The sequence below is a fragment of the Zosterops lateralis genome (genome assembly GCF_965231275.1).
Source record: "Zosterops lateralis genome assembly, chromosome: 34".
NCBI lineage: Eukaryota > Metazoa > Chordata > Aves > Passeriformes > Zosteropidae > Zosterops > Zosterops lateralis.
In genome coordinates, this window is record NC_139794.1 from 86,382 (window position 1) to 108,000 (window position 21,619).

General features: G+C 65.7%; 3 protein-coding genes across 3 annotated transcripts; all 3 read right to left on the reverse strand.

Moving 5' to 3' along the window:
- Positions 1–486: 486 nt before the first annotated feature.
- PFN1 (profilin 1) lies at positions 487–3,098 on the reverse strand. Its single transcript, XM_083881507.1, has 3 exons — positions 2,851–3,098; positions 1,367–1,559; positions 487–737 (listed from the first exon to the last, which is right to left on the reverse strand). Exons 1-3 carry the CDS (start codon positions 2,980–2,982, stop codon positions 640–642), a joined length of 423 nt encoding a protein of 140 aa, XP_083737633.1. The 5' UTR covers positions 2,983–3,098; the 3' UTR covers positions 487–639.
- Positions 3,099–6,902: 3,804 nt separating this feature from the next.
- On the reverse strand, positions 6,903–8,981 carry SPAG7 (sperm associated antigen 7). Its single transcript, XM_083881508.1, has 7 exons — positions 8,741–8,981; positions 8,273–8,340; positions 8,104–8,192; positions 7,731–7,815; positions 7,556–7,645; positions 7,189–7,345; positions 6,903–7,040 (listed from the first exon to the last, which is right to left on the reverse strand). Exons 1-7 carry the CDS (start codon positions 8,889–8,891, stop codon positions 6,916–6,918), a joined length of 765 nt encoding a protein of 254 aa, XP_083737634.1. The 5' UTR covers positions 8,892–8,981; the 3' UTR covers positions 6,903–6,915.
- A 270-nt stretch (positions 8,982–9,251) lies between these two features.
- CAMTA2 (calmodulin binding transcription activator 2) lies at positions 9,252–19,199 on the reverse strand. Its single transcript, XM_083881560.1, has 20 exons — positions 18,663–19,199; positions 18,474–18,574; positions 18,126–18,193; positions 17,908–18,043; positions 17,355–17,426; positions 17,163–17,264; positions 14,846–15,541; positions 14,635–14,758; positions 14,419–14,556; positions 14,116–14,240; positions 13,405–13,604; positions 12,725–12,803; positions 12,287–12,521; positions 11,603–11,772; positions 11,311–11,531; positions 10,747–10,951; positions 10,579–10,650; positions 9,978–10,120; positions 9,808–9,882; positions 9,252–9,556 (listed from the first exon to the last, which is right to left on the reverse strand). Exons 1-20 carry the CDS (start codon positions 18,928–18,930, stop codon positions 9,493–9,495), a joined length of 3,294 nt encoding a protein of 1,097 aa, XP_083737686.1. The 5' UTR covers positions 18,931–19,199; the 3' UTR covers positions 9,252–9,492.
- Between the last annotated feature and the right edge of the window lie 2,420 nt (positions 19,200–21,619).

The window sequence follows — 21,619 nt, forward strand, 5'->3', positions numbered from 1 at the left end:
ACCCCATGCCCCCACATCCACACCTCAGCCCCACATCAACCCACCCCACCACCTCCCCAGTCCCCACCTCTGCCCCACACCGTCCCCTGAACACCTGGCCCTGCCTCACAACTTGCCAGGATATCCGGAGTTCTCTTGTTCTGTCCTACCCTCTCCTCCAGCTGCTGCCTGGACCCCCAACTGCTTTCTCCCCTGCTGCCAGTGCAGCCCCCGCCGTGAGTGCAGCCCTCCAATAAAGCCTCTGTGCCCCAGTTTTGCCTCCTGAGAGTCGAGGGGGGTGGAGGGGAGCATCGTGGGGCAGGTGCTGAGGCGTCACCCCCGCCCCATCGTGGACTTTGTCCCCCTGGGGCACGGCAGCACCCTTGGACCCGGGTATCCGGGGCGGGCTCCTCCACCCTGGGTGGAGGGCAGAGCCGCACCTCGTGGGCCCGGCCACGCATCGAGGATCCCCCCCAGAGCACCCAGAAATTCCAGACCCACAGCGACTCCCCACAAGGGCACTTTATTGCTGCCGGCAGCGGGGATTGGGGGGTGACAGGGAGGTGGGGGATCGGGTCCTGCTGGTCCCTGGCGGCTCCTGCTGGTCCCTGGAGGTCCAGGGGTCCCCGGGGTGGTCCCAGGGGTGCCCCCCCAGCCCCCTCAGTACTGGCTGCGCCGCAGGTGATTGGCCATCTCATAACATTTCTTGTTGACGCAGCCGCCGTGGACGCCCTCCTTGCCCATGGCCAGCACGATGGCTGTAGGAGGAGGGGTATGAGGTGAGGGGATGATCTCCAACCCTCCAAACCCCCATCAATCCCCAGACAGACGGGCACAAGGGGGCAGAGGGACAGGAGGCAACAGCCGGGAGGAAGGGACCCCAGGAGTTAGCAAGGGGAAATTTGGGGGGACCTGGGGTAAAGGGGAGGGGGTGCATTAACAGGAAGCAGGTCAGGGGTGACAGAGGTGACAGGGCAGTAGGTGACGTGGCCAGGTGGAGTTGTGTGGGGGAGAGGACACAAGGGTGACTTGGGGTGACACCGGGGAAAGTGGGGGGGCACCTGAGGAGTGCTGGGAGTGACACTGGGTGCCACGTTGATGCCATAAAATACATGGGAGGCACCTGCAGAGGCTTGGGGTCATGGGGGGTGACAGGAACTGGTCAGGAGGTGATACAGGGTGACAGGGAGGCTTGGAGGGGTGATCCAGGGTGACAGGAGGGTGGGAGGGCAGTAACACAGGGTGGTTTCAGGGGGAGTTTCCTCCTGATGATTTTGAGGGTGGGGGGTCACAGGGGAAAGGCTGGCAGGGGCTGATGGGAGGGCGATGAGGATGACACAGGACGTGGAGTAGGGGTGACAGAGGGGCAGTTCAGGGGGTCCCTCACTCTTGTTGGTGATGGCAGCCGTGATGTTGAAGGTGGGCGCTCCGGCGGCCCCCTTGGTGCGCAGGTCCATGCTGTGCTCCCCCTCCACCAGCAGCGAGTCGCGGATGACGGAGCAGCGCAGCCCCCCCAGCGTCAGCCCCTGCACCAGCAGCGGCCCCCGCTCGGGGCCCACCAGTGCCGCCACCTCCGCTGGCTGTGGGTACAAGGGTCAGGGGCGCCCCAAAAACAGACCCGAGCCCCAAAACCCACCCGTGACCCCAGAGGGAACACAGCTGTCTGGAGACTGTCATAACCCCCCCTGCTCAAGGCCCACCACTTATGCAGGTTGGGGACAGGTCAAGGGGACCCCCCAGAGGCCCCCCCACCCAGGGACCACCAAAACCAAACGCAGACACCAAACCCCCAGGCAGGGTCCCTGTAGGGCACTCGGCACACAGGAACTTGTAACTTCCTCTCCATGACCATAAAAGGGACCCAGGTGTCCGGGATCCCCATGACTCCGGCCAGGGACCCCACGTGTGACCCCCGAGGGGACCCCACAAGAGGCCCGAGAGTCCAGGGATCCCTATGACCCCCCCAAACTCGGGACCCTCCAGGGCTGATGCTTCTACCAGTTGCCATGAGGGAGAACAGGTCAGGAACCCCAAAACCAGCCCCTCAGGAACCCCATAACGGACCCCTTAAACAAACCCCGAGGACTCCACATTTAGCCCAGAGAACCCCATCGGGACCCCAAGTCCGAGGACCCCCATGAACCTCCTCAGAGTCCCCCGGGTGGCCCAGCCGTGAGTCCCCCGTGACCCCAGAGAGGGACCAGGGATCCGGCAGCCCCCCTTTCCCACCACGGGCCTCCCCAAACTTCTCCCCTCCCCCCGATTTCCGTGGGGGGAAGTGGGGAGGGGGGAGGGGGGTGCGCGCGCGCCGCCCCTCCCCCACAGGAAGCCCCGGCCGCCCCTCCTCCACCGGGAAGTGGCCGCATTCCGCGCATTTTTAGAGGGTTTTTAAATGGGGAGGGGTTCCTCCACCTCCCCCCATCTCCCCACGAGACCCCCGCCATCCACTCCGGGGACCGCAATAAAATAGATAAAAAGCGGGGAGGGAGGTCGTCGAACCACGTGGTGTTCGCCCATCCCCCCCTTCCCCGCCCGCCTGCGACCCCCGAAATCGCCCGGAGCGGGGTTAAGGAAGGGCCTCCCTCGCTGCCGGGGCCCCCCTCCCCGCCCCCAGGGCCCCCCCGGCACCGGCCCTTCCCCGGCACCGGGTCCGGGGCATGGGCAGCGCCCGAGCCCCCCCCACCGCGCTCCACGCTGGCGCTTTTGCGTTTTTCTCCCTTTTTTGTCCTTTGCGGAGCCCGTCGCGGGAGGGGTGGGGGGGTCAGCCCCGCCCCTCAGAGGCCGCCGGGTCCCCCCGCCCTCCGCGCGCTTGGGCGGGAAACGCCTCGGCGCGCTGCCCCCCCCCCGCCCCCGCCGCTCCCGGCCTCTCACCGTGATATTGGCGAAGGTCTTGCCGGGGGCGGCGGCCCAGACGGCGGGGGTGTCGCGATAGCCGACGATGGCGGCATCCTGGCAGGTGCCGTCCGCCAGCAGCGTCTCCACGTAGGGCGCCCACCCGCTCATGGCGGCGGCGGCGGGCGGGCGGGGCGCGAGGGCGTGGCCTGCCGCGGGGGCGGGGCTTCGCCGGGGAAGGGGCGGGGTTTTCGTGCGGCGCCTGCGCGGTGCGGTCGAGGCGCGGCGGCGGCGGAGGAGCGGCGGCGGCGCCGCGCGGCGGTTTTCATAGGGGACGGCAGGGGGCGGGGCGTAGGGCGGGGCCTGAGGGGGCGGGGCTTTTTTGGCGGGAACGCCCCTGGCCCCGCGCGCGGCGGCGATGGGGGGGAGGGGGGGGCTCGTTACTGCGACCCTCCCTCATTATCGCGACATCGTCCGCCCTTGGCCGTCCCCGCCTTGTTCCAGCCCCCGTTACCGTGATCCCTGCGCTCCCGTTTACTGTGAACCCTTCCCCAGCTGCGCCCGCTCCCCCCTCAATCCAAACCCTTCGTGTTCTGGATGCCGCGATTATCACGAGGCATCACCCCCCGTCATTCAAACATCTCCTCATTATCCCGACGCTTGTTTCCCTTATTTGGACCCTGCTTGTTATCTCGACCGTCTCCCTTTATTGTGCTCCCTCTTCCCCGTTATTCCGACTCCCCCCGTGATCGCGACTCCCCCACGGTTATCGCGACCCCTCAGACTGATAACGAGTCCCTTGTTATTGCGCCTCCTCCCCTTATGTTGAGAATCTCGGTTATTCTGACACACACAGCCCTTATCGCGACGCCCCGACGGGGAGCCCCGAGCGGGGGTCGCTGTGGGGGGGGGGTGACAGTTCAGGGTCTGTCCAGGGGTGCAGACCCCCGCCCCTCCCCCCGTGGGATGCGGTTTGACTCAGACCCGGGCGGGACTTTCCGGGGGGAGGGGGGGAGGGGCAGCGGTTTCACTTCCTGCCCCGGGGTGGGGGAGGGGCTCGGCGGTTGAGGACGGGGCGGGGGGACTGAGACGTTCGGGATCATCTCCCCCCGAGGGGTCCCGGGGTGCCACGACCCCCAGAACTGGGCTGGGGGGGTCGGGGGCTCCTGAGGGTGCTCGTTCTCCCCCACCCCCCATAAAAGGCCTGGTCCCGCCCCGCCCCCCCCGGCGAGAACTTCCCCGGGAAGTGGTCAAAGCCACCGCCCCTCCCCCACGCTGTGGGGCCCGTGGGGCTGAGTCCCCCCCTCCCCCACTCCTGGTACTCCTTAGGGGCTCAACTCCCCCCCACAAAAAAACCTTCTGCACCCCCAAAATCCTGTCCCCCCAATTGTCCCCCTCCCCTTCTGGCTGGGGCTGTTCCCCCCAGGCCCTTCAGCTTCTGCCCCCCGAGGGTCGAGTTATCGTGACCTTTGGAGGGGGTTAAAAATAGTCCCACACCCGGGGGGGGCACCCGGGGACCAGTCAAGAGCCATCGGCCCCGGGCACTGGTGGCCCCACCCGTTTCCCCCGCAGGGGCTGAATTTGACCAGGTCCCTCCAGCGGGGAGATGCGGAGTGAAAGGGATAAATAATCCCGGGGGACAAACGAAAGGGATAAATAATCCCGGGGGGCGCCTGCAGGGCAGGGGAAGGTCCCAGGCAGAGGCAGCTCTGGGTAAGAAGAGCCCAGACCCGCCCTGGGCCCCTTTGAGTGTCCTGAGTACTGGGAAGGGATGTCTGGGCTCACTCAGGGTCCCCCACGGGATGGGGGGACACAAGGCCAGCTCAGGGCACTTGATTTCCCCCATGGAAACTGGGGAGTGTCTGTGGAGTTCAGGCTCACTCTGGGACCCCCATGATCTGGGCCTTGTCCATCCAGAAGATCAAAGCCCAAGAGATCCCAGATCCCCATGGGAATCCCACAGTGGAGGTGGATTTGTTTATGGCCAAGGGTGGAGGGGGTGCCGGAGTCGGGGGGAGGGTGATGGTGGTGTGTTGGGACTTGGAGGGTTGTGGGACTTGCTCAGGGTTGTGGTGAATGAAACACATCAGGAGTGTTGGGGACACAGAGGGTTTTAGGGCAGGCAGTGACAGTCCCCAGGACAGGTTTGGGTTTCGGGGTCACATCATGAATTTGTGGTAATTGGAGAAAAGTCCTGGAGTGGTGGAGGAGGGGTAGGAAAGGGCAGGAGGTGGACTGGGGGCACCTGAACAGCAGGGTCCATCCGCCCTTGGCAGTTTGGAGGGGCTGGTCTTGGGGCCTGGAAACCCAAGTCCCCTTGGCCAAGGGTCAGCATTGAGTGTGCCCATGTATGGGGTCCCTGTGGCCTCTGGAGGGTTTTGGGGCCTGGACACCACAGGTCTTTCTCAGCTGGGGTGGGAGTTCAGGGGGGATTTGGGGATTCAGGGGGGATTGGGGATCCAGGGGGGATTTAGGCCCAACTCCCTGGGTGTGCTTCCAGCACTGGAGCTTCTGAAAGCAGCCGTTGGGAAGGCCGGGCACCTGGACAGGGCGGTCATGGGGACGGATGTGGCTGCCCCCCAGTTCTGCCACAAGAGGAAATACAACCTGGACTCCAAATCCTGCCCTGGATCCCAAGCCCTTCATCACCGGGGGGCAGCTCTACCAGAGCTTCATCAAGGACTGCCCCAGTGAGCACTGGGATGGAACTGGGCGGGACTTTGATGGAACTGGGAGGGAATTTGATGGAACTGGGAGGCACTGGGAGGGCACTGAGAAGCAGGAAAGTGACACTGAGAAGGACTGGGAGCACTGGAGGGCCTTGGGATGAGCTGGACCAGACTGAGGGTACCTGGGAGGCAGAGGGAAGGCAGCTGGGGACTCTGATGGCTCATACAAGGCCGTGCCAGGGCTGCAGGGTGGTCACTGTCCCTCTCCCACCCCCCAGGTGATGGATGGGGCCAATACTGGTGAAGTCCAGTACACACTGGTGGCTGTTTCTCCACAGTGGTGAATTCAGGACCCTCTGACCAGGAGGGCGGGGAGGGCTGGAAGTAGTTCCTGGCACAAGTGGACGTGCAGGTGGTGGGTGATGAGCTGACAGTGACCAACCCGAGGCAGCCAAGGCTCTGGGCAGGCAACTGTCTCCTGCTCACAGTCAGCCAGATCAGATCCGTCACCGAGTCCATCCAGGTGTGAGTCCTCCGGGTCCTTGGGCAGCTCCCCGCGCAAATCCCCAGCACTGGGCCCACGCAGGTGTGATCCTCGTGGAACCCCCTCGTTACCGAGTCCATTCGGGTGCGAGTTCTCGTGCAAATCCCCAGCACTGAGGACACCTTCACTGCTGACCTCGTCGTGGGGCTCTGGACTGGCCAGGGGAGCCCCTGCATCCCCTGTCACCCTCCTGGTTTCCCCCACAACAGCCTCCACTGTCCCCAGATGGCAACAGGTGCTCCCTGTTGTTGCTCCAAGCTCTTAACCAACTACAATGAGCTGGTGAGGGTTAGGGGTCTGCACATCTGTGTGTCCCTTGCCTCGTCCCCCAATCTCTGTGTGTGTTCCCTTGTCCCCACGTGTCCCAGGGGTCCCGGTCACCTCCATGTCCCCACAGGGAGGTGGGTGGGGCGCCCACGCCCATCCCCATGTCCCTCCCAGTGCTGTCCTTGTCCCTGTGTGTCCCACACGTTCCCCTCCTTTTCCCCAAACCCCTCATTGTCTGCTGATCTCTGGATCAGCCCCACGTCACCCCACTGAGCTCCTGTCCTTCCCGAATCAAGAAGGGGCTGAGGGGCAAAACTGGCAGGACACAAAACCTGAAACCCCAGGGCCAAGCAGGAGGGGCAGCGGGGCCCACGCCCACCAACCCCCATAAACTTTGTCAAGTCACAGGAGCTCCCAACTCACGCTGTGTTTGGGGAGTGGGACACACACTCTGATCTGGGATAGGGGGTGCCCCCCTCGCCCCAACGGCCCCCCCAAAAGAGACGTGGAGACCAAGGGAGGAGATGAGGTGCTTTATCACCCCCTCTGCGTGTCCCCGTCACCCTCCCCCGCTGTTAAATACCCCTGGGGGGTCCACCCCCCCCAAAACCCCCCTCCCCGCACTCAGGGCCCCCCGGGGCCCCCCCCGGCCCCGCCCTCGTCCTCCGCCTGCCGCAGCCTCTTCTTGGCCCGGATCTCGTTCATGGCCTCCTCGATGGAGCGCGTGTCCCGCTTGTTGGCCACGGGCACTGTGGGGACACGGGGAGACACGGCTGGCTGCGAGCCCCCCCAGGAGCCCCCCAGCAGCCCGTGGAGAGCCCAGGGTGCCCAAAGCCTCCCTGGGAAGGGCCCCAGGTGTGCAGGGCACCCCAAGGCTCCTGGCTCCCCTCTGCTCACCGCAGCCGTAGGCCTTGTTGGCCTCCATGGTGCGGGCGGCAGCTTTGGCGGCGTCGGAGCCAATCAGGTGCCGGTATTTGTCCTTGTAGTCGTTGGGGGGGCCCGGGGGGGCGGGGCCGGACTCCAGCTCCGCCTCCTCCTGCTGTGCCGCCAGCTCCTGCAGGGGAGGAGTCAGCAACGAGCCCCGCCCACACTGCCCCACCCACTCAGGCCACACCCACCGAGCCCACACCACACCCATATAAGCCCTGCCCCCACCACACATGTGCCACACCCATCTGGCCACGCCCTGCCGTGCCCCACCCACATCAATTAAACCCCGCCCACACCAATTAAGCCCCGCCCACACCAATTAAGCCCCGCCTACCCGGAGGCGGCGCCGCTCCTCAGCTCGGGCCGGGTCCCACTCCTCCCCGCGCCGATAGGCCTCCAGCTCCTCGTCTGATGGCGCGAACTCCTGGGGACACCGGGGGACACCGGGGTCACCGCGTGTCCCCTCACCGCCCCCAGTGTCCCCCACAGCGCCTCCTGCCGTCCCCCACCTTCTTGAACACCATCACGTAGCGACTGTCCTCGTCGTCTCCAAAGGAGAAAGACGTCAGGCCGGCCACCTCTGCCACGTCGTGCCTGGGGGGACACGGAACTGCTGGCACTGGGGATCCCCGGGGGGTCCCTCCCCATGAGGGTCCCCACCTGCCCCAGGGGTGCTGCTGTCTCACCCCCGTGTCTCCAGTGCCCAACCCCAGCACACAAAGTATTGTCCCACGGTGCCATCATCACCCCAGTGCCCCCAGAATCCTCCCAAGTGCCCTGCCATTCTCTCAGTGCCCCCACTGTTCTCCCAAGCGCTCTCAGGACCATCAGTGACCCCACTGCCCCAACACTGCCCTCCCAGTGTGCCCAGGGCCCACTCACAGGATGCTCCTCTCAATCTTGTTCATGGGCTGGAAACGGCGCCGGGGCTCGCCGGTGGCCTGGATGAACTGGGACACCTCCTGCTCCATCTGGGGACACACGGGCAGGGATTGGTGGGGGCCCGTGGGGAGCGTCCCAAACGCCCAGCGATGCCGGTCCCCCCACTCACCCTCTTTCTGAACTCGACCTTCTGGCGCTTCTCTTGCTCCTGCAGCTTTTTCATGCGGGCGGCTTGTTCTGGGGGGGACAAGGAGGATCAGGTCAGGGGTGACCCCCCCAAAACCTCGGAGGGGGCGGGGCCAGCACCATCCCGGGAGCGTCACTCAAAGGGGCAGGGGCGTGGCCTGAGATGGGCGTGGCGTGGCGCGTGACCCGACCCGCGACCTCACGCGCCACTCGGGGAACGGGGCAGGGGCGTGGCCACCGCGAGGGCGTGGCCAGCCCCCATGTCAATCAGGAGAGCGGGGGCTCGGGGGGCGGAGCCGGCAGTCCGTGGTGGGCGTGGCCTCGCATGAGGGCGGGTGCCGGGTGTGGGGGGGGGAAGTTCTGAGGGCGAAGGGCCGGGACGCGCCGCTCCCGCCGCCGCCGGTCCGTGACCCGCCCCCGGTGCCGCCGCGCCCTCCCCGGCCCTGCTGACCCCGCGCCCGGCGCCGCGTCTCGCCGTCGGCTGCGGCGGGCGGCCGCTCCATGGAGCTCAGGATGGAGCCCAGAAGGTCCAGCTCCGCCATCTTGCGACGGGGCGATGCGTGACGCCGCGCGAGGGCCACGTCCCCGACGTCTTGCGTCATCACGTCGGGCACGTAGGACGGCGCGGCCCCTGGAGAGGAGGGCGGAGAATGGGCGTGGTCTGGGCATTAGGGGGCGTGGCCTTCTCTTAAAGGGCGCGCCCGGCAAATCCCGTCGGGGCCACGCCCCCGCCGGTGTCCCCATGTCCCCTCCCTGCCCATGTCGCCTCCCTGCTCATGTCCCCACGTCCCCTCCCTGCCCGTGTCCCCTCCCTGCCCATGTCCCCATGTCCCCTCCCTGCCGGTGTCCCTTCCCCACACACAAACACAAACACAGAAGCGTCGGGTCTTCTTTTCCCGCTTCCTCGTTTTTTAATGGAACTTTGTACAAAGTGCCCTCACGGGGAGGAGGGGAGTGGGGCATGCGGGGCAGGGCACACGGGCGGGCGGGGAGGGGGCGCGGGGCCGCTCTTCCCCCTTCTCCCCCTCCCCGCGGGCCCTCCGGGAACACCCAGACACACAAAACGCCGCGGGGGGACAGAAGGAGAGCTCCCCCACCGAGCCTGGGCTGCCCTGTGCGGGGGCAGTGAGGCCCCCCAATGTCCGGGTCCCCCGTGGTGGGGGGAGCGGAGCCCCCCCAGTGCCTGGAGCCCCAGTGGGGGCGTCACGAGGCCAGGCCCCGCGTCTGTAAACTGTCCACCTCCTTGTTCTGCTTCAGCTCCTCCATCCTGAGCGAGGGAACATGAATTGAGGAGGAAAGGGAGGTGTCACGCTCTGTCGAGACTCTGCCCCTGCAGTGTCACCTGTCCCCAACCCCTGGGATCACCTGTGTCCACCCACCCCCGTGTGACACCTCCCAGTCTCAACCCCTGTCCCCGTGTTGCCCCACGATGTTGTCCCCATTTCACCTCACAATGTTCCCCATTTCCCTCCCCGTCCCCCACCATGTCCCCTCCCGTGCCCCTGACCCGTCCCGTACCGGTGGCGGCAGCGCCGCAGGAACCTCATGATTTTCCGGGCTGCCTGGTCCTGCGTGAGGGTGAGGAAGGTGCTCCTGGGGGGAACGGAGGGGAGGGTGAGGACCCCCCTGCTGCCCGTCCCCCGCGTCCCCCAGTGTCCCCCAGTGTCCCCCAGCGCCCCTGGCCGCACCGGTGCTGGCGGAGGCTGCGGAAGCGCTGCTGGATGAGCACGGCCGCGCGCCGGCGCCGCTGGAACCGCTTCTGCTCCGCGTAGCTCCGGAACTTGCTCTGGATCAGGATGGCGGCCTGCGTCATCCGCTGGAACAGGGCGAACTGGGGGACAGGGGACAGCAGTGTCACAGCACCCTCAAACAGGGAACTGAATATCACCCCAGTGTCCAACACCCGTGTCATCTGCTCAAACAGGGGGGACAGGGGGACATGAGTGTCACAGCACCCTCCAACACAGAACCCAACGTCACCCCAGTGTCCAACACCCCTGTCGTCTGCTCGAACAGAGCGAACTAGGGGAACGGAGGGGACACAGAGGGAGGCACCCCAAATCCACCCCAATATCCCTAAGCAGGAATCCCCATGTCCACGTGCTCTGGACCCCAGGCACCAGAGCCCTCAAAACAGTCCTGGGCACCTCCCCAGCACCCCTGTTACCTTCAGAGCAATCCAGGTCAGCTTGTGGGGCAGAGAGAGAGGGTTAGGGGGGGCTCTGGGGTGCCCAGGGGGTGCCCAAGAGGGGCCCACGGAGGGTTTTTGGGCCCCCCACACCCCAGTACCTGTTTGTACTTGCGGTAGCAACGCTGGATGACGGCGGCAGCCAGCTCCTGCTGCTCCTTCAGCCTCCGGCCCTGGGGGCAGCGAGGGGGGTGGGGGGTCAGCAGTGCCGGGGAGGCCCCGGCGGGGCCCCGGGGCGTTTTGGGGCGCCGGGAGCAGGGGGCACACACCCGGTACTTGCGGAAAGCGCCCTGGACGAGGCGCGCGGCCTCGTAGAGCTCGTGCTGCTCCTGGTCGCTGAGGGTCAGCAGGGCCACGGCGCCCCCCTCGCCCCGGGCCCCCCCTGAGGCATTCAGGAACTCAGCCCAGCCCGCGGCTGAAGGGGGGGGCGGCCGCTCGGGGACCCCCAGGGACCCTCGTGAGGCCACCTCCGCTCTGGGGAACACACAGGACACAGAAGGGTCAGGGGGCGAGGGCTGGCACCCCACGGGAGGGCGGGAGACACCCATGAAGGAACCTGAATGTCACATGTCACTCAGGGATGTCCCTGAGAGAACACTGCAGTGTCCCAGGAGCCAGGGGACCCCCCAGAGGATACTGGGGTTCTGCAGGATGTGGGAAACCCCCACCACGGGGACACTGCAGTGTCACAGGATGTAAAATCCCTCCCAACAGGACACTGGATGTCCCAAGCAATGGGATCCCCAGGAGTATCCCCGAGGTGCTGCTGGATGTGGGTCACACCCCCCCAGGGATCTGAGGGTGCCCCTGGACACCCCCCAACCCCCGAGTACCTGTGAGGAGGCGCGGGGGGACGGTCAACACTCTCCAAGTAGGTGGCCAGCCAGGCCATGGCGGCACCAAGCCCCGCTGGCCCGGCTGGCCCCGGTGTCCCCGTCGTCCCCAGGGTCCCCCCTGCTGCTCCCAGCACCCCCGGCGGCCCCCCCGGCGCCTCCTGCTTGATGCGTTCAGGGGTGGCCTCGATGATCTGTCGCGCCAGTGTCACCACCTCGGCCTGGGGACGGGGCACATGGGGACTCTCCTGCCCTAAGGCCGCTCCCAACCCCGGCTGCTCCCCGCCTTTACCTGCAGCACGTCAGAGGACGGGGCCAGGGCGTCCTCAGGGGGGCTGGGGGGCACGGCCGCCCCCCAACTCTCATCCTCAGAGGGGCCAGGGGGGCCGGGGGGCAGCGGGACAGAGCCAGGACCCTCCGAGAGCCCCGATGGGGACGACAGGCTGCTGGCTGTGCTCAGCCCTGGGGACAACGGGGACATGGCAGGGGGGTCAGTCCAGGAGAGACACACCCCGAGAAAAAGGGGGGACATGGAAGAGGACAGGAGTTACCATGGGGACATAATGGGGACACAAAGCCGAGGAGGACAGAGAACAAGGGGACATGGGGATGCACAGGGAACACAGGAGTGGGGACAAAGAACGTGGAGGGGGAACTTGGGACACCTGGATACACAAAGGTGCTGTGGGAGCACAGGGGACATGGGGACGCACGGCGGGGAAAGGCTGGAGGGGACTGGGCATGCCCTGGGGACACACAACAGGGGACAGGGAGGGAATATGGGGACAGTGACAGAGGTCAGAACCAGTGAGAGGACAGTGACAGTGGCCACAGCACAGAGCCCAGAACAAGGCAGTGACAGCAGGACACAGTGACAACAGGACACAGTGACAGCAGGACACAGTGACAGCAGGACACGGTGACAGCAGGACACAGTGACACCAGGCAGGGAGGGTACAAAGCACCAAGGCCTTACCTGTGTCAGGACTGGCAGAGAGCGGGGAGGGGATGTGCAGGCCAGGCAGGTGACAGCGCGGGGACACCGGGGACACCTGCAGCTCCTCGAGGCGGGTGACCAGGGCCAGGTGGCCGCGGGCACGTGCCAGGGCCAGCGGCAGCCGCCCCAGGGTGTCGGGGACGGCCAGCGCCCGCCGGTCCCAGCGGCACAGCCGCTCCGCCGCCTCCCGGTGCCCCAGGGCACACGCCCACATCTGGGGACAGCAGCCACTGTCAGCAGGGTGTCCCCAAGGCGTCCCTTGTCTCGGGATTCCACCCCTGGCATTCCTCCATCCCTTCCTGAGACACCACCCCATGGCCTGTCCCTTTGGTGCCGCTGCATTCCCAGCCCTGCCACCACGCCCCCAGTGCCACCACCACGTCTGCAGTGTCCCCAATGTCCCCAGTGTCCCCTCACCAGGGGGGTGCAGGAGAAATGGTCCACATTGAGGGGGTCGATCTCCTGCTCCAGCTCCAGGCTGTCAACTGCCAGCGCCCTGCAGGGACAGGAAGGGACAGGGACAGGTGTCACATCCCCCTGCAGACAGGTGCCACATCCCCCTGAGGACACAGCCCGGAGAGGGTCACCTCTGTTTAAGGACATTTCTATCTAGCCCATCACTATCCCCACTTCATACCAGCCCATATCCCCAGCCAGTTCCCACACCTAGGTGTCCCCCAGGTGTTCCCAGGCATCCCCAGGTGTCCCCAGGTGTCCCCAGGTGTTCCCAGGCATCTCCAGCTGTCCCCAGGTGTCCCCCAGGCATCCCCAGCTGTCCCCCAGGTGTCCCCAGGTGCCCCCCAGGCATCCCCCAGGTGTCCCCAGGTGTCCCCCAGGTGTCCCCAGGTATCCCCAGGTGTCCCCAGGTCTCCCCCAGCTGTCCCCAGGCATCCCCAGGTGTCCCCAGGTGTCCCCCAGGTGTCCCCAGGTGTCCCCCAGCTGTCCCCAGGCGTCCCCAGGTGTCCCCCAGGTGTCCCCCAGGTGTTCCCAGGTGTTCCCCAGGCGTCCCCAGGTGTCCCTCAGGCATCCCCAGGTGTCCCCAGGTGCCCCCAGCTGTCCCCAGGTGTTCCCAGGTGTCCCCAGGTGTCCCCGCTCACCGCCAGCGCCGAAGAGCCTCCACCAGGCTGGCGTAGCCCTGGGCGGCCGCCAGGTGCAGCAGCGTCATGCCACGGAAGGTCACCCCGTGCGCCAGCATCGAGGTCCTCGACGTCCCCAGCGGCGTCGCCGGCCAGCCCGGCCGTGCCATCATGGCCTCGCAAATGGCCACCACCCGCGCCTCGAAGGACGAGCCCGGCCCCTGGCCCCGGGGGGCACCAGGGTCAGGGAAGGCCAGGGGGGCACGGGGGGTGGGAAGGGGCACTTGGAGGTGGCGAGGGATAGGGGAGGGGAAGAGTGGACCAGGGGACTTCAGGGCACTGGGGGACACGGTGAGATGGTGGGAACGTCAGGGGACACAAGGGAATGGCAGAGAACATCAGGAGACCCTCGTGAACACGAAGGTACGTGGGGGAACCCAGCAGATACAGGGGACTCCAGGCAACACCAGAGCACATTAGGGGACATCAGAGGACACCAGGATCTCCAGGGGCCATGCAGTGACCCCTGCAGGTGCTGGGGGCCATGCAGTGATCCCTGCAGGTGTGGGGGGGCCATGCAGTGACCCCTGCAGGTGCTGGGGGTCATGCAGTGACCCCTGCAGGTGTTGGGGGGCCATGCAGTGATCCCTGCCGGTGTGGGGGGTCATGCAGTGACCCCTGCCGGTGTGGGGGGGCCATGCAGTGACCCCTGCAGGTGCTGGGGGGCCTCACCTGTTCAGGAGGGGTCTCGGAGGGGGCTCCCCGTGGGGGCAGAAGGGGTGCAGGGGGGGGCAGGGCCCCCAGACGCGTCTCCAGCTGCTCCAGGCGCTCCAGGATGGACAGACGGAACTGGGCCTCTGGAAAAGGGGGGACCTGGGGGTGAGGGGGGCACCCTGACCCCAAACAGCATCACCCCATGGGGAGAGGAACAGCTTTGGGGTCACCCCAAAAGGAACCCAGGTGTCTGGGTGCCATCCCCCAGGGGCATGGGCTGCTTTGGGGGGGTCTTGTCCTGTTCCAGGGGTGTTCACTCACCGTCCAGTGCCAGCCAGTCCAGCTGTGCCCCGGGGGGGCCCCGTGCGGCCCCCCGTGCCCGGTACTCGAAGGGGGCGGCGGCCGAGAGCAGCCGGGGGGGACAGGCCACGCGCAGGGCGGCCACTCCGGCCTCGTGGGCTGCGGGGGGACACGGCGGGGGGTCAGCGCTGCGGGGAGGGGGCCCACGGGCGGGGACCCCCCGTCGGGGACACTCACGGGGGCAGTAGCAGCGCAGGACGCCCGGCTGGACCAGCGCGGCCGGAACGGAGGTGCGGTCGAAGAGACAGGAGTAGGCACCGGGGTCCCCCCACGGGCCCGTGATCAGCACCTTCACCCCACCCTGGGGGGACACGGGGGGTCACCAGGGACCCCCGGGGATGATGGGAGGGGAGGGGGTGAGGGGGAGGACACCCCCAAAAGGACTCACCTCAGGGTACGACCACTCTGGGGAGAAATCGGTGATGGTCACAGGGGGGTCGCTGGGGGGGCTCGTGGGGGACGAGGGCAGGTGGGGAGTGTGGGGGGGCTCCTGTGGGCTCGGCGGGACCCCCGTGTCCCCCACCAGCAGCTCAGGGAAGGGGAGAGGGAAAGGGGGCTGGGGCAGGGGGGCGGCGCTGAGTTCACAGAGGGGGTCCTGGGGGACTGTGCTCTGTTTTCCCTCCTCTTCCTCCTCCTCCTCCTCCTCCTCCAGTTTTGGGGGCGCAGCCGGGGGCGGGGGGGGCGCGCCGGGGGGCGCCTCGGCCTCGCAGCCGTAGGTCTGCCCGCGGCGGGGGCTGTTGAGGAAGCAGTCGGGGTCGAAGGCGGCCGGGGGGGGCGGCGCGGTGGGGCAGGTCCCCTCGGGGGTCACCAGGTGCTGGCTGGGGGTCAGCCCCAGCGGCTGCTCGGGCCCCCCCGGCGCCGCCCCCCCACCCAAACTGGCCACCACCAGGAGGGGCAGCCCCGCCGCGGGGGGGAACGGGGGGGCTCGGGGCCCCTCGGGGGGCGCTGTGCCCCCCCCCAGGCCCGGGGAGGGCTGGGTGGTGTCGGGGGAGGAGGGGGCGGGTTTGGGGGGGTCCCCCGGGGCGCCCCCCCCGGCCCCACGCTCCACTTTGGGGGAGATGATGCGGTGCTTGGTGCTGCCGCACTTGTGGCGGGGGGCGCCTGCGGGGGGCAAGGGAGGGGAGTTAGCAGGGGACAGGGAGGGTTTGGGGTTGCAAGGGGTGTCCTGAGGGGAATCTGGGATGGTCCCGAAGAGATTCAGGGTGTCCCAAGGGTGTTCAGGGTGACCAGAGGAATTTGGGGTTGCCCTGAGGGGTCTGGGGCAGTTCTGTGTGGCTGCAAAGGACAGTTCGGGGTCCCAGGGGCTGTTCTGGGGTTCCCAAGGGGGATCAGGGCATTGCAGTGGGTTTGGGGGGATCCCAGGGTCCCATTGAGCTGGAGGAGCCCCAGGACGTGGCAGGGGGTTCCCCAGGACGTGGCAGGGGGATCCCCAGGACAGGGCAGGGGGATCCTCAGGACAGGGCAGGGGGATCCTCAGGACAGGGCAGGGGGTTCCCCAGGACAGGGCAGGGGGTTCCCCAGGATGAGGCAGGGGGTTCCCCAGGACAGGGCAGGGGGTTCCCCAGGATGAGGCAGGGGGTTCCCCAGGACAGGGCAGGGGGTTCTCCAGGATGAGGCAGGGGGTTCCCAGAACAGGGCAGGGGGTTCCCCAGGATGGGGCAGGGGGTTCCCCAGGACAGGGCAGGGGGTTCCCCAGGATGGGGCAGGGGGTTCCCAGAACAGGGCAGGGGGATCCTCAGGACAGGGCAGGGGGTTCCCCAGGACAGGGCAGGGGGTTCCCCAGGATGGGGCAGGGGGTTCCCCAGGACAGGGCAGGGGGTTCCCCAGGATGGGGCAGGGGGTTCCCCAGGACAGGGCAGGGGGTTCCCCAGGATGTGGCAGGGGGATCCCCAGGACATGGCAAGGGGTTCCCCAGGATGGGGCAGGGGGTTCCCCAGGACGGGGCAGTGGGTTCCCCAGGACGTGGCAGTGGGTTCCCCAGGACAGGGCAGGGGTTCCCCAGGGGCTGGGGGCTTTGAGGGGCCCTGTCTCACCCAGGCCCCTGGCGCAGAGGCAGGCGTGGGTGCGGGGGGGAGGCCGGGCCTGGTGCCTCTCCAGGACGTGCTGCACCAGCTGCTCCAGGGACTGCCCGGGGGGGGCTGCCCCGTTCCCGCAGCCCCACTTCACCCCGTGGACTGCAGGACGAGACAGAAAAAAGGAAGGTGGTTGTGCAGTGCACCCTCTATCCAGCCGCCCAAAAAGAACCACACACATTCCCCACACCCCACTTCATCCTGCAGGAAAGCAAGAGCAAAATTCCTCACGAAGGGAGTTTTGGGGTGCCCTCTCCAACCCCCCAAAAAACAGCCTCGTGCTGCCCCAGTTCTACTCCATCCCACAGGCAAAGGGGGGCAACATCACACAAGAAAGAGCTTTGAGGGCATCCTCACCCTCCCCAGCCACACTTTATCCTGTAAACTTTGTGAAAATAAACAACAAATCCACCAAAAAAGCTGATTCAGGGTGTCTCTTCCTCCCTCCCAAAACACCAAACCCCCCTTCCCATTCCCTCAACCCCCATGAACCGCAGGGTCAAAACCCCTCTGGGAAAAGCCCCCCGGGGCAGCCCCCCACTCACACATGGGGCGCAGCTGGGCCACCAGCTCCTCCTGGGACCACTTGAGCCACTCTCGGGGGTCGGCGGCGGCGGCGCAGAGCGGGGGGGCCCCAGCGCAGAGCGGGGGGCTGCAGAGCGGGGGGGCGCAGGGGCAGCCACACTCCTCCATGGCCGGCACGTTCAGGTAGTGCACCAGCACGATGTCGGGGTTCTGGGGGGGCACACAGGGGGTCCTGGGGAGGGGCTGGGGGCCCGGGCAGGCTCAGGGGGGGGTCCCGGTGTCGCCCCCGCCCCCCGTTACCTGCAGCAGCCAGTAGCAGCGGCGGTGGAAGGTGGGGACGATGGAGGAGTGGACGTAGCAGCCGTAGAGGCACTGGGGGGACAGCACAGGATTGGGGGGCCCTTGATGAGACCCCCAAAGCAGCTTTGCAGGGGTGCCCACATCCCGTGGGGGCCTCATATCCAAGTACGGGGGACCCCAGACTTTCTGGACACCCCCAGACTGCCCCCTTAGGGATCCCTGCCACCACCCCAAACCATCCCCTGGTGGTCCTGACACCCCTAAAGCACCAACTGGGGAGCTCCCAGAACCCCCAGACAAACAGATGGAGATCCTGGACCACCTAAACTACCCACTGGGTGTCCCCAGCACACCAGAAATGTCCCTTAAGGGCACCCAGCACCCCCTGAGCCCCCTCTCAACACCCTCAAGCCCCTCCCTGTGCATTCCCAGCCCCTCCCTCCCAGCTCCCCACATCTAAACCAGGGGCAGTTTTATGGAAAAACTTCAGGGAGCATCAAGTGCTTTTTTGGGGAGAGGAGTGGCTCTGTTTTGGGTCTCCCCCGCCTCCTACCTCCACCCCCTGCACCTTCAGCTTCATGTGGTCCTCGCGTGTCGTCTTCCCATCCTTGCGCTTTTTCCAGCAATACCCGTCCTTGCGGTACTTGACCTTCTTCCGGTTGTACAGGATCACCGACCCGTTCTGTGGCCTGGACACGGGGTCAGGGGGCCCCCCGGGAGCCCCCAGGGCCACCCCAGCCCCCCCAGGGCCCCCCCCTGGTCCCCCCCCACCTGGTTTTTGGGGAGCAGGAGAGCCACTCGTCGTGTTTCTCAAAGGTGATGAGGTACGAGGCGATTTCCTGGGGGGACAAGTGGCCCATTTGTGTCCCCTGTCCCCCACCCACTGTATCCCTCCCCTGCTGACAGGCTGTCCCACTGTCCTGACGTCCCCTGTCCTGCCACATTCCCACCCCTGTCCCCCACATTCCCACCATCCCCAGCCAACCCCCCCTCCCGTGTCCCTTTAATGCCCCTTCCCTGTGTCCCCACGTCCCCTCCCACATCTCCAAGCGCCTCCTGCACATTCCGTGTCCCTTCCACGCCCCGTGTCCCCACATCCCCCTTGTGCCCCCTCCCCACCTCGTTGGTGTTCCAGCGCAGCTGCTCCTTGGGCAGGACCGGACATTTGGGCAAACATTCCACCAGCTTCCGGGGCAGGAAAACCTTCAGGTGGCTCCTCTCTGCCGGGGGGGGAGCGCTCGATGTCCCCACCGTGCGTCCTCCCCGTCCCCCGTGCCCGCCGCGTGTCCCCCTCCCCTTACCAGAGACCTCGGGGGGGTCCTTGCTGCTCATCTCGGAGCGCTCGTGGGGCCCTCAGGGCTCCCCTCGGGGGGCACGGGAAGGGCTGGAACCTGCGGGGAGCCCCCAGGAACGGGTGATGGGGTGGAGGAATAACGGGATGACACCGGGGGGACGCGGGACCAGGGACCCCAGCAGCGTCCTCAGCACCTTCCTGTATTGTACCCAGTGTCTCTGCCCCATATCCCCCATTCCTACCCCATTGTGCCTGACATCCCTCCCCTATAACCCCACACATCCCTCCCCTATAACCCCACACATCCCTCACCTATAACCCCACATTCTGCCCTATAACATCACACACCCCTGCCCTATAACCCCACACATCCCTGCCTCATTGCCCTCCACATCCCTCCCCTATAACCCCCCACATCCCTGCCCTATAACATCACACGCCCCTGCCCTATAATCCCATACATCCCTGCCCTACAACCCCACACATCCCGGCCCTACAACCCCACACATCCCGGCCCTACAGTCCCCCCACATCCCTGCCCTACAACCCCACACATCCCTCACCACTAACACTCCACAGTGCTGACCGGCCCCCCTAAATCTGCCCCACTGCCCCCCACACCCGGCCCTACAGCCCCCCACATCTCTACCCTATAACCCCACGCATCTCCATCCTACAACCCCACACATCCCTCACCACTGACACTCCACAGCGCTGACTGGTCCCCCAAATCTGCCCCATTGCCCCCCACATCCCTCCCCTATAGCCCCACACATCCCTCCCCTGTAACCCCATACATCCCTCACCACTGCACCCACAGCCCTGACTTGTCCCCCCAAATCTGCCCCATTGCCCCCCACATCTCTGCCCCATTGCCCCTCATATCCCGGCCCTACAGCCCCCCCAAACCCTGCCCTACAGCCCCCCCACATTTCTACCCTATAACCCCACACAACCGTCTTCTATAACCCCACACATCTCTATCTTACAACCCCACACATCCCTCACCACTGACACTCCACAGCGCTGACCGGTCCCCCAAATCTGCCCCATTGCCCCCCACATCCCTGCCCTATAACCCCCCACATCCCTCCCCTACAGGCCCCCCACACCCTGCCCCACAGCCCCCCCACATCCCTACCCCATAACCCCACCCCCCCCGCCCCACGGCAGCCCCACAGGCCCCCCCCAAAGGCACCCCCCGGTCCCCGGCCCCGCCCTCGGCCCCGCCCCGGCCCCCTCGGCCCCACCTGGCGCCTCAGGGCCGCCGCCGCCGCCGCCGCCCCCGCCCCCGCCGCCCGCCGCCATCTTCCCGCCCGCCGGGGGCCAGCGCCGACAGCGCCGCCGGCGCGTGACGTAAGCGCGCAAAGGGGGCGGGGACGCGCCGCCGGGGGTGGGCGGGGGCACGGCCGGGTGGGCGGGGCCAGGGCCTGGTGGGCGGGGCCAGGGCCGGGCCGGGGCATTCGGGGTCGTGTGGGCGGGGAGACACCTGGCAATAAATTTTATTAATTAAAGCGTACGAATCCGTCGCTGGCAGTCGCTTTTTCGTTACATGGACTAACTCACAGGCTTTCATCCCTATCAACATGATCAATCCTACGCTTAAAACTGCTAGTTAATACTCCCAAACTACATAATTACTAAAAAACAATTTTTCTAATTTTATGAAACACATCACTAGTACTGAAACCAGTTTTCTCGAGACGATTATGAGATCATTTTGAGGATTTGGAAGTCTTCTACCTGGAGCAAGGGCCTCCGTGTCCTGGGGGGTGTACTGAGGGTGAGAGGAAATGGAAGAAAAATGGGGGAAATGGAGAAAAAAAATGTGACAAAGAATTAGAGAAAGGCAGGCACGAGGACAAAAGTAGAAGCAGGAAAATGGGAGAAAGGGCGAGGGAGAGGGAAATGAGGCGAAAAAAGAAGAAAAGCGTGAGGAGAAATTGGGAGAAAGGGTGAGGGAAAAGCGGAGCAAAGGACTGATAAAAGTGAAGAAATAAGCGTGTGAAATTTCGAGGGGAATGAAGGGAAATGCCTGAGGAGAAAAATGGGCAAAAGCGTGATGAGAAAAAGGATAGAACAGAGAGAAAGTGTAAAGGAAAAACATGCAAGTGAAAGAAGAGGGAAAAGGGAGAAAAGCGAGAAAAAAAATGGAGAAGCTGAGGAAAAACGAGGTGAAAATCGTGGCAAAAAAAAATAAAAATGTAGGGAAACTTGAAGGAAAAGACTACGAGAAAATTCAGAAAATTGCGCCACAAAAAAAAAGATGAAATCCTGAGAAAAAAATGTGGAAAACCCTGAAGTAAAAAAGAGAGGGAAACCCGAGGCGAAAATGGGGAAAATCCTGAGGGGAAAAAGGCGGGAAAATCCTGAGGGGGGGGGAAAAAGGCGGGAATATCCTGAGGGGGGGGGAAAAAGGCGGGAATATCCTGAGGGGGGAAAAAGGCGGGAAAATCCTGAGGGGGGGGGAAAAAGGCGGGAATATCCTGAGGGGGGAAAAAGGCGGGAAAATCCTGAGGGGGGGAAAAAGGCGGGAATATCCTGAGGGGGGAAAAAGGCGGGAAAATCCTGAGGGGGGGAAAAAGGCGGGAAAATCCTGAGGGGGGGAAAAAGGCGGGAATATCCTGAGGGGAAAAAGGCGGGAAAATCCTGAGGGGGGGAAAAAAAGGCGGGAAAATCCTGAGGGGGGGGGAAAAAAGGCGGGAAAATCCTGAGGGGGGGAAAAAGGCGGGAAAATCCTGGGGGGGGAAAAAAGGCGGGAAAATCCTGAGGGCGGAAAAAGGCGGGAAAATCCTGAGGGGGGGGAAAAAGGCGGGAAAATCCTGAGGGGGGGAAAAAGGCGGGAATATCCTGAGGGGAAAAAGGCGGGAAAAGCCGCCCTGCCTGTGGGGCCCACCTCCACAGCGTTGCCGCTTTAAGAGGGGCGGAGTTTTGAAGCCACGCCCCTCACGCCACGCCCCAGGCCCCGCCC